General features: G+C 42.8%; 2 protein-coding genes across 2 annotated transcripts; one reads left to right on the top strand and one right to left on the bottom strand.

Moving 5' to 3' along the window:
- Positions 1–3,330: 3,330 nt before the first annotated feature.
- PSMG1 (proteasome assembly chaperone 1) lies at positions 3,331–7,423 on the top strand. Its single transcript, XM_053455920.1, has 7 exons — positions 3,331–3,572; positions 4,138–4,247; positions 5,308–5,453; positions 5,613–5,675; positions 5,825–6,023; positions 6,764–6,900; positions 7,255–7,423. The coding sequence occupies exons 1-7, from the start codon at positions 3,448–3,450 to the stop codon at positions 7,327–7,329; spliced, it is 855 nt and encodes a 284-aa protein (XP_053311895.1). The 5' UTR covers positions 3,331–3,447; the 3' UTR covers positions 7,330–7,423.
- A 1,334-nt stretch (positions 7,424–8,757) lies between these two features.
- LOC128474507 (clumping factor A-like) lies at positions 8,758–11,001 on the bottom strand. Its single transcript, XM_053456857.1, has 3 exons — positions 10,889–11,001; positions 9,938–10,732; positions 8,758–9,403 (listed from the first exon to the last, which is right to left on the bottom strand). The coding sequence occupies exons 2-3, from the start codon at positions 10,569–10,571 to the stop codon at positions 9,390–9,392; spliced, it is 648 nt and encodes a 215-aa protein (XP_053312832.1). The 5' UTR covers positions 10,572–10,732; positions 10,889–11,001; the 3' UTR covers positions 8,758–9,389.
- Positions 11,002–11,360: the final 359 nt, after the last annotated feature.

Here is an 11,360-nt window from a genome sequence, read left to right as displayed (position 1 = left end):
AACATGTTTAGATAAGACATACGTTAGTAGGACAGAAGTTCGAGCACATTTTGCCTAAAGAGACATTTTTAAACGCTAAAAAAAATCCAAGCAACACTGAAGGAAGTCTTTACTGCGGACAATTTGTTAGCTCTCATAGGAGCCCAAGAGAACATTACTCCCCCTCCCGTTAAAGCAGTTTTTTTTGTTTTTCTTGGCATTTAAATACATTGGGGTAATCTGAGTAGCTGCATTTTTGGGGGGGGGGTGATGTTGCTTAAGTGAAAGCGCATAGGTCTGCTCTTTATCGCCTTTAACATCGCTGCCTATTAAAATAGTTCGAGCTTCCTCTCCGTAACGCAGAATGGAATCTGAACACGTACAGTTGAGGTTTCATCCGGTCAGGTTCTGATTGTTCTGAAACAGAGCCAGCTTGAAACTGGAAAACATGGCCTGGAAAGAAATACAATCCAGAATTTATTAGCGGGGACCTGCAGGTCAGATTGATTTGGAGGGGGGGGGGTATTTACAGCAACATAAATTTCACTTGCAAACCATATGTGCTACATAACAGCGGGCAATAGATTTACTGCGGGACAAATAAATGACAGCAGGGAGAACAGCGAGCATATCTGCTAAAAATATAACATTATTGGAACTGTAGAACAAGATGTTACCTGTCCTGACTATTTGGGGGGGGGTTGTATGAGGTGTGTAGAATTTCAAAAGATTTGTAAAGATCTATAAAGCACAATATTGTGTCCAAGGCTTAGGGCGGCTGATCTGGAGCGTCAGCTCCTCTGCCGCAAACCCAGAAGCAGATCATGCGGCTCTGCTTACTGCTCCCCCCCCCCCCGATTATCCCATTTACACTATGGGAAAAAATACCGCCTGGCTGCCAGGTTTAAATACGCCTTGTCTATGAAAAGCTGCCTCCATGCCATCGGTAAGCAGCACAAGTTTTTTTTTTTTTTTTTGAATATTTTTTTGCAACTTTTTCTAAGCAATATGAAAAAAAATAATTTATGAAAGTGATTTTGAAAAGCAAACAAACAACATGCTCCTAAAAAAAAAATAAAAAAAAATCGGGAGCTTTTTGGTTAGATTTCAGGGTTTTTTTTCCATATCCAGGGCCATTCCAGATACTTTCGAGTGATGCTCCTTTAATAAAGTGCCAGAAAGTGGCCCATCTGCTGCACATAAAGACAGTGAGGATCTCCAGATTTATATTTTGAAATCTTTAGGATATTCCGCAGGTGGCCCGCTTATTAAAATATGGTTTATAATCAAAGCTTGCTATTTTTTTAATATAATGTATCGGTTTTTAAAGTTTTATGTACATGGCTTCACAGTCTGGCAGCCATATGTCAACACCTCCGAGGAGAAACTTACTTTACTGGATCTCTTTTTGTGGAGTGTGTTTTATATTAGTATGATGGGGGTTATTTCTGTTAGTACAATGCCCCAGAGGACTCTTATAGCAGTTAAAATGATTCTGGCAATTACTGGTCTCTTTCTTTTTTCTTTTTCTAAGAAATGTCTGACACGGAGTAAATGAGACACCAAAGAGGATGAAGTCACAAGGGTTAACTTGGTCCAGGAAATGTAAACCTGTTAATCCAGAGTTATATTAATGTAAAGGCGGATGGAGACGCGATACCTCCATTGCCTATGAAAACAATGATGTCCTATGACAAAGGGAATCTAATAGATTGTAAGCTCACAAGCACATGTAATGTAAAGTGTATAGAGTTTACCAACAGGCTGGGATTGTACTGATAATGCCAATTGACTTAAAATCTCACCCATGTCTTACTCCCATGCAATGTTGGATTGTCTTTACAAAAGTAAATAGTCTCTTTCACACTTCATTCACTCTCTCACACTCTCATTCACATTCTCTTATACTCTCATTCACTCTCTTTCATGCTGTCTCTGAATGTCTCCCTACCTTCTCCGCTGACTACATCCATGTCCCTGAGTACTTACTGCACAGCTCTGCTTCTTCTCTTGCATCTTCTTGCATCCTCTTCGTACGAACAAAGGAGACACAAGCGGATGAAGAAAGGAGACAGAAGAACAAGAAGATGCGGGACTTTGCTGGAAGGAGGCATGGCACAGAATCGGCTGCGGCAGAGCCGGCCTTAAGTGTTCTGGCGCCCTGTGCGGACTACTCCTCTGGTGCCCCCTTCTCACTCCCCCCCCCTGCTCATTCTCACTACCCCCCCCGGCCCCTTCTCACTACCTGCTGCCATGGTGCACAGGTCGCACAGGTCTCACACCCCTAAAGCCGGCCCTGGGCTGCGGTAGGGAGACATTCAGAGAGAGTGTGAGAGAACATGAATGAGAGTGTGAGAGAGAGTGGGTAAGAGTGGGAGTAAAAGAACCAACGAAATTCAGAGCTTGTTTTAGTTTGTTTCATTGGAGGTCCCTTCTCGTTTTTGAAGATTTGTACGAATTGACAAAATTGGGAAATTTCGTACACATCCAAATGCCCAAGTAATACTTTTTAAAAGTGATCCCCAGTGAGATAAAAAAAAAAGATTAAGTAATGGAATTTCCAGAACTATGTCTTAATTTCTGCTTGTTCTCATTTTAATGCATTATTGGGCATTAAGTACTCGTCCCTGGAACCGAGAGTCCAGAATAATCTCCGTCGTCACTTCTGCTTGATTTTGACTACCTTCACAGTTCACACACACTAAACGCACAATTTCAAAAGGTGATTTTTTCTCTCTATCACACGTCCATACAATGACACATTATTTAGAAAAGTGAACCTCTTTCCTACTTTATGACTCTGCTGAGCTATGGCTGTAACCTATGGCCTTGATCAGTACTGCCGCCTAGTGTTCATGTTGGGAACAACTTTAGCACAAAACACAAATGGCTCTACTAAATACCAGACAAGAGATGGGATCACTGTGTGCAAAAAAAACCCTGCTAGCCGATAAACTGTTTGAGAAGAAAGAACCCTGTCTGATAAACCGTACTATTTGGTGGGACGGTGCCAAAGGTGGCACGGTGGGATATGTTGCTTGGTCAAGTTGGGGGTCTTCATCATATTCTGCAGCTGTAAAATGGCCTTATTCTAGTCTATAAACTATAATGATACATTTTTTTTTACTATAGTTGCGGTATTCCGGGGCAAACATTAAAATGGGAAACAAAAAAATCGCCATGGAAACCAACAGACTATTTCCGCAACTCCCCTCTGTTTTGTAGTGTGGAGTGATCTCCCTCTGCTGGCGGTAATCGGATATTACAGTCTCCTGTTAGGTCTATGATAGAGAATCGTTGTCGCCACCTGGTGGCCGCTGTCGCGCACTGCATGCTGAGCCCGTCCACCCCTTGCACATTGCGGCCTGCAGCAGCCTGGGAGGCGGGTACCTGTGTCATCCCGCTTACACAGCACTTTCCTCGGAGAGACCAGGAAGCTACCGGCCGCTCAGGGATCATCTGGCTGCGATGGCCACGTTTTTCGGGGAGGTGTTATCGGTTTTCTCCCGGGCAGTAGAAGACGACGAAGAAGAAGAGGAGGAGGAGGAAGAAGAGGAGGATAGAGAGATCAGGAGGGAGTTAGAAAAGAAAAGGTAAAAGCTGCAATTAACCCGTTCGTACCCCGCAGGTAACCTCCAGTAATCATACTACCCCTCCAGGGGCATGCGGCCTCTTATTACCACTTAGAGTGTAAGCTATGCGGACAAGCTCAGTCTCCACTCTCCACAGTAAAGCCTGGATACCCCCAGAGCCGGGGGCGGGGGGGAATACCGTATGTTTATTTCACAGTGTAGCTTCCTAGCTGCGTATCAATTCCATCCATCCCCAGAATTATATTATTATTTTTATTATAAATATTATTTATCAACCAATCAGTGTGTGAGTGAGGGCATGGCTCCCAAGTCTCCCTTTTTATGAGGGACAGTCCCTCTTTCGGACTCAAAACCCTCTGATTGTTTGATGGATGCCACCTCAAGCCGCGCGCTCCTAAACAAGTGCCCCTCTGGCTGTTTGAGAGACGTGGCAGGGGGTTATATCCCTGTTTTTGGGGACCCCGCGCATCCAAACCCATTCCGTGAAGCTGGAATAATCGTCTGAGCAACCGATTGGCGCCGTTTAGTCGATGAGGAAAATCATTGCAAGGCGTTCTCGTTGCAGAGAGGTCCACGTCTCCTGGAATCCCCCCATCGCTGCTGCTCTAGAAGAATCCCCCGACAAGAAGCTTCCTTGCTGTCATTTTATACTGGCCACTGGATCCAACGCTGCAGGTGAGTCTGCCGTGCGAGCAGCTCCCATAACGCTCAGCCGTAATATGGATTATGGAGCATCAGGGGCGTTTAATTATTATTGTTTATTGTTGGATATATATATATATATATATATAGCACCATCGTGTTCCACAGCGCTGTACAACGGGCTGCATGTTGGGAGATCCCTATTTGCCATCCCTGCAGCAGAACCCCAGGGGTCAACAGAAACATCGACCCCATCCGGCCCCCGTCTAGTCCGCCTGATTTTCCTCCTGTAAATACCTTAATCAGTCGTTGGTCTCGTCTTAGATTCAGGAGCCATATGCTTATCCCATGCATGTTTAATACCCTCACTGTATTACCTTCTACCGCTTCTGCTGGGAGGCTGTTCCACTTATCTACCGCCCTCTCAGTAAAGTAAAATGTCCATCCATTCTGACCCTCTCATGTTAGAGGATGGTATCTTGTTCTGACATTTCTCCTCCCTTGAAATAAATTCCCCTCCTGCACTTTATTTCAGGATCTCTCCTCGTCCCTCTCCTGGGGTGTTTCATATGTTTCAGGAATAGGGTTTTTCTAGAGTTTCCTTATTTACAGACCTCCATCAATGTTTCTGGAAGGCAGTCTTAGATCATTCAAATACTGGAAATAAATAAAATGAGGCTTTAGATTCCCCTCCCCCACCGAAGCCTTTTATTTCACCTGCTCCGAAGCCGCGTACTGATGTCCATCGATAACCGCAGCCGTTTCGCGACGTCAACTCAATTAGGTCAACTGCTGATGAGCTTCTAGATTGTAAGCTCCGTTGAGCGGCTTCTCGACGTTTGTTCCTGTAAGCCAACGTGTTACGTGATGCACGCTGTACAGCGCTGCAGAATATGATGGCGCTATATAAATCAATAAATAATCATTAGAATAAAGTTATGAAGTCTATATGGTCCATATGGTCAGGGTGTTGGCCGTAGTTCCAGCTTTGGTTTGCTGAAGGTGTTGGGAGTGAATGCGCCGCTGTGTCCGGTCTGGTCATTGGTTGTTCTTCTTGCTCTATATTTCCGGCCAACGCTTTTCTTTTTTTTAGGTTTCGTGGCTTCCTATATCTTGAGTTCTGGGCGTTGGGAGGTTTGTGGCTCCGTCAGAATATGGAACGAGAGATGCAGAGATTCCAGAAATGATGGTCTTCCCTCTCAGTCATCCTGCACCTTCTATCGGTCGAGCGCAGGCGAGGTAAGCGGGTTGGCACGGGGTCTGCTGGACAAGAGCTGAAATATGGCCGCCGCCGGTACAGATCCCTCGAGTGTCCCATCTATCCTCGCCGACGTGGAATGCCTGCAAAGTAACTTTGTATCGTATTAAACTGCTAACAGTGACCTTCCTTTACTCCAGACGATGCTTTGCCAGTGTAGCTGCCACGTTGCAGAAGACCAGCTGTTCCAATGGTGCGAGGAGGTAAGTCCCCGAGATTCTAGAAGCATTGGAGAATTTAAGAACGTCTAGAACCCTTCTTTGTTCCACCGTAAACCTGTGACTTTTTTAGGAAGGCTTGAGGGCGATAGTATTTACAAACTACTCAAACCCCTTTTTTTTCTTACGTTAAGGTGTTTAAAGGTCTACAGAAGAACAATTTGAAAGTCACTGTGCTCTCCACCTGCCCGGTGTCTGACTACAAAACGACCGAGTCCACGTACAACCTGCCCGTTCCCTTCCTGAAAGCTTTAAAGACAAACCGCTACCAGGAGACCATACCGTGTTCTATGATGGAGCAGCCCAATATCGTGGATGGTCTACCTGCTGCAGGTAGGAGACCCGTACACCGGTGGTCCGCGTTCCTTACCGTGACCGGACGTTTATTGCGTATTGTGGTAACACCGGGTGGCAGGTAGAGCTGGGTTGATGAGTAGCGCATGCTTTCTTTTGGTTTTGCCGCACAGTTGGAAACAAAGAAATGAAATAGGGACTAGGAGAACTTGTGTTGGGGGTATTTCCACCATGTTTATTTACCATTCTGCCCCGTGATCGTAGAACCCTAATTACTTAGTGTTCCCATGATCCTATAGAGCAACCTATATAACCAAAGGTGTAGAATTTATATCATTATTTATTCTTAGTATTTTTTTTTCCTTCTAGTATCTTTTTCTTTATCATCGCAATATCTCAGGCATGAATCATATTCAGAGCTTTGATACATATGATATTCATATAACATCTGCAAACGTCACTTAGTGAAGGAGGACCTATTTTACGATTAAATTATTAGTTAATATAGACTATATCAGGGGTTCTCAAACTGCAGCCCTCCAGCTGCTGCAGGACTACATCTCCCATAATGCTCCTTCAGCTAAGGGGCTGATGTAGTCCTGCAGCAACTGGAGGGCCGCAGTTTGAGAACCCCTGGACTGTATCATGGACTGATATTTCCTGGTGTCCAGAAGCAGCTAGTCGTTCCTATAATATGAAATGAATATAATATATACAATAATAGCTATTAATATACATTTTCCCCGGAGCGTGATTCTCTTTTATTATTTTCTTCGCAGTGTTGACGTACTGTCAGGTTTGGGAGATACCGGCTGTGCTTTACCAGTGCTACACGGACATCATTAAGCTGGATACGGTCACCATTGAAGCTTTCTGTCCTCTGCTGTCCGGTCCCAACATGAGTCGCCTGGCAGCGGTGAGACGTTCGTGAATCTGGTGGGATGAGTGGAAAGGGTTTAAGGTTACATATAAAAAGGGTTTATACGTCCCGCTCACATAATAATGACCCTTCTGGGTACGTTGAGCAAATAGCATCTAGTAGATCAATCATTGTATTCCTTCCTCGGTGTAACCCTCAAAGACCCTCGCAGACCCTGAGTACAGTTAATTTAAGAACACAGAAGCGTTTGTGATCATCCACATATGGTTTCCGAACCATGAGATGTATAGGTTATTAGAGATCCCCTCTTTATTTCCCTTTTGTTATGGTAATTCGTATATACTTTCCAACTTTTTGGCCAATTTATTAATTTTTTTCTCTTTTCTCCAGGATCCTGCAAAGAGTAAAGAAGCGTTGAAGAAAATCGTAAAAGACCTTGAAGTTCAGAGCAACCTCTACATATAGTCCGGGGCGCGATGTGACTGGGATGCATATATTTTGTATACCGTGCTGTTTACTGTAAAGGATAATAAATGATTTTTTTTTGTAGGCTGTTTGATATGCGTTAACGATGACTTCAATAACACAGTTTTTTGGGGGGTTTTTAACCCCTTAAGGACAATGGGCGGTCCCTAAACCCATTGAAAACAATGCATTTTGAGCCCGTACGTGTACGGGCTTTGTCATTAAGGGGTTAAAGAAAGACATCCCTTTGTGTATATAAAAGAAATATAATAGAAAATCTTGTAAGGAGATACATTGTTGCATACGAATTGGCACCAGATAGCACTTTGCTACATTTATGTGGAATAAGGTTATATTAAACAAATTCAATGATTGGTTGGCAATACTGCTATATAATAACTTATCCATACAATCTGTGTAAACTCCCTTGACACATGACACATACATACACTATGTATGTTGATCTCTTTCCATGCTAGGAAGACGTTCGGTTCTCCTACTTAGACACAGGTCAGCCCTGCGGGTTTTCTGTCTCCTCCGGTTCCAGCACTACACACACACCCTTCCTCTCCTATTGTCCATGCAGCTCCCCCCATTTTAGCGACATTCACTCACTTTATCATGTCCTGGACTCATCATACATTTTCTTCTTCAAATTTGGATTTTTTAAAAATTATTTTTGTTTGTTTTTTGCAGACATACCTGTGCTGCATTTATCCTGTTTATCCTATGTACTTTTATTGAGAAATGTACATATCACAATTTCAAGTTTAAATTTACATTAAACCACGCGACAACAAAAAATACATCTGCCCACAAAAGACAGCGCTTAAATCGGTGTAAATAAATAAATTAAAGGGTTTACCTGAACCTGGTTTTGTTTTCTATATGGAAATGCATAGACTTTAAAGCCATTAAAGCTGAAACATGCCCTTAAAAAGAGGTATTTATCACATACGCGCCTCGAAAAAGTAATGTATATTAAAGTTCAAGATACGTTAAGGCACGTCTAGGATAAATAAATCTGTTATTACAAAATAATAATAATAAATATCTACAATCGCTGACGCATTTCAAATAAAGGATGAAGTTTACGTTACATCTTTCTCTCTTTAAGGACACATTCTGAACGGCTTTATGATTTTGACCTACTGAACCTGGAAAGCAGCTTGTTGGATTAGCAACAAAAATAATATATTAAGCATTTTCATTTTATATTAAATGTATTATACACAAACATTATAAATAGAGGGGGGTTAAACACATTTGTTGAAATAATTGCCATCAATATGTACCAATAGGAAGCAACATCCTTGATCAGGTTTGAGGAACAGAAGGTTGTATTAAACGTCTCCGGAATGCATACATTTCTTTTTTATATAATTTGAACCCTACAAATTACCTCAACGTTAAGAGAAGTCTGTAAATAAAGTACATTTGCGCAAATTTGTGTTCAATGGCTAATATTCCCAGCAGTTAAATGAGGCTTTGTTGTTGTTGTTTTTTTTAGTATTTATAGGTAGCTGAGGAACCTTACCAACAAACGTCCTGAATCTGAGTAAAACAGCACGCTTGTCCAGAGTCGAAAGACCCGATATACAAGCTGGCATCTGAACGGTTGAAGCCCTACAGAGCAAGTGCAAGTCACTTTTTTTTTTTAAATCAAGTATTTAATCAAATAATATTCCTGCATCAAGAAATTTCTCATCCGAGAGAATCGAATAAGTGGCGCCGATTCTCGCCAGCCTGTTCTTCCGTTACTTCCCGTTCTGCGTCTCCCATCAATCATCGATGCAGCGTTTCCTTTTCGGGTCACGCGACGGAGCGCTGAGTTTCCACTTTAAGTTGTTACGTGGATTCCAATCGGAAAGGGAAGAATCCGATTCGGCGAGTCCTCGGCCAGTACCAGCTGGTGATGGAGAACGAGGACGTTCGCTTCTTGGTTTTTTCACGGAAGGAACGCAAGTATCTGAATCGCTGCTACTGGAATCATCCTCAGTTTGAGCGTCATCCACGAGCCTCTTCTTAGCTTTTGTCGAAGCCGTACGAGGCAGAAGGATTCAGATTTTTCCTTCTGCATAAAAAAAAAGAAAAGAGACGGTTACAGTTTTTAAAATGATGAACTGAATATTCTATGCTTTCACTATGCTGTGTAATGGTTTCAGGTACTTTCACTGAAGACTAAAACTATGCACAGGACTTTGCCCAAAAAATGCCTTCAAATTGTAGAGAAGTCTGCGAACACAGCAGGTTCTGCAATTAAGCCATCAATATCTAATAGGAAGCAGGAGCTAACAAACCTAACCATAGAGAATAAATCCAAATGCATCAAATTAATGCATTCACAGCTTTTATTATTAAATAGAAAAATAAATAACTTAATTATTCCATTAAAACAACAAAATAATGAACTTTGATCTGTCCTGGATGGTCGAAATGATTATTTATACCCAAGGTTTTACGGTTTTGTAACCCAACACGCATAGCGCCAAGATTCTAATAGGCAGTTATAAATGGTTAAAAAAGATAATTTAGACGAACAGAACTTGTGAACCGTCCTCCTTGCATCGATCAAACACACTGCCGCTGCGTCTAACAATGGTCTTACCTTGGTTCTCAGAAGACTGAGTGTGTTTCTTGTCTTGCCCACGATCTGTGGTGTCGTCGTCATCGTCGTCGTACCAAATGACCATTTTCAGCTTTTTTAATTTAGTGCGCAGTTTTCCATTTGTTTTGCTGTCAGAGTTATCATCCGACTCGGAGTCCGAACGGCTTTGGGATTCGTCCGTTTCGGAGGCCTTCTCTGCAGACTCAGAAGACTTAGAAGAAGCGCTCCAGTCACTTTCTGAGTCGGAGGTGGAATCGCTTAGTTGTTGAAGCGCTTTCCTCTGTCTCTTGGAATTTACAACAGGCTCGGAATCAGACTCTGACTCTGAGTAGATATTATTTCCACGAGACTGCCGAGGCTCGGTGTAGGTTGGACTTTGGGAAGAGTCTTCATCAGAGATGACTAAAGGAGTATTCTCTCTCTTCGACGCCGTGCTTTCTGACATTTCTGACGGTGGTTCGCCAACATCCTCCAGAGTCCCGACGTCCGACTCGCTGTCGCTCTTTGTGCTCTCCTCTTGCTCAAGGTCACAGAGGCGTTTCATGGCTACGGCTGCAGCCGTACGGAGAGGTACAGTCCTAAAAGTGTTGCTTTCCTTGCCATCTGAACTGGAAGCGCCGTCTCCGTCACTCATGCATTTGATCTTATTAGCGGCCAGAGCTGCACTTTTTCGCAGAGTTTTTTTTGGACTTCCTTTGGTCTGTTTGCAGACTTTGCCGGGGGACACAGAGGCATCGGAACAATCACTAGATTTCTTCCAAGATTTCTTTTGCTTCTTGGTTTTGGCCTGAGATGCTGTATGTCAAAGAAAAAGAAAAGACGAATATTAAACTTCTTTTACATTATATCAAAACCATTAAGAGAGATCGGTGCGAAAGGGATTAATAAACTCGGGCAACAATGTGTTGGTGAGTGGAACATTTCGGCGACATGTCTTGCGAGGCGACATACCGGTTTTATTGCTGGTACGTCTATTTTTCTTGGTTTTGGATCCCTTGTCACTGTTTCCGGAGCTGGTACTGGCGGAAGACGACGAGAGCGAGAAATTGGCAGAATCGGAGGTAGATGAAACCCCAAATTACGTTAACAGACACATGAAATTTACGACCAGCCTCTCCATTATATAAACCAAGCGTGGCAGAGCCAGCATTATCTAATCGCTGATTATCTGACGGCGACATCAACATCCAAACTTAAAGCTTATTTCAATATGCAGGTTTATTTATTTGATGGAAGTTCTCATTGTAGGATTTGGGAGATTAGCTTTAACCATACATTATAAATAGGACCTAAAGGCTGGCAAGTTTATTTCTTCCTGCAATAAGGGCCAAAGCTGGCCCTGCATAATGCATTTATGTTGGTCCTTTTTAGAAGGAGAACCTTGCCATAATATAATTATTAGGTTGCTGAGTTCAAATGTTTA

Source organism: Spea bombifrons, chromosome 2 (assembly GCF_027358695.1).
Source record: "Spea bombifrons isolate aSpeBom1 chromosome 2, aSpeBom1.2.pri, whole genome shotgun sequence".
Classification (NCBI taxonomy): Eukaryota; Metazoa; Chordata; class Amphibia; order Anura; family Pelobatidae; genus Spea; species Spea bombifrons.
Note: the sequence above shows the minus strand (reverse complement) of the source record. Positions and strands in the feature narration are given on the sequence as shown.

Excerpts from the sequence above, each read along its gene's own strand:
- LOC128474507 (XM_053456857.1), bottom strand. The coding sequence starts at position 10,571 with ATGAGTGACGGAGACGGCGCTTCCAGTTCAGATGGCAAGGAAAGCAAC.
- PSMG1 (XM_053455920.1), top strand. The coding sequence starts at position 3,448 with ATGGCCACGTTTTTCGGGGAGGTGTTATCGGTTTTCTCCCGGGCAGTA. Across the intron at positions 5,454-5,612 it reads ATCGGTCGAGCGCAGGCGAG|ACGATGCTTTGCCAGTGTAG; the intron begins GTAAGCGGGTTG and ends CCTTTACTCCAG. Across the intron at positions 6,024-6,763 it reads GGATGGTCTACCTGCTGCAG|TGTTGACGTACTGTCAGGTT; the intron begins GTAGGAGACCCG and ends TTTTCTTCGCAG.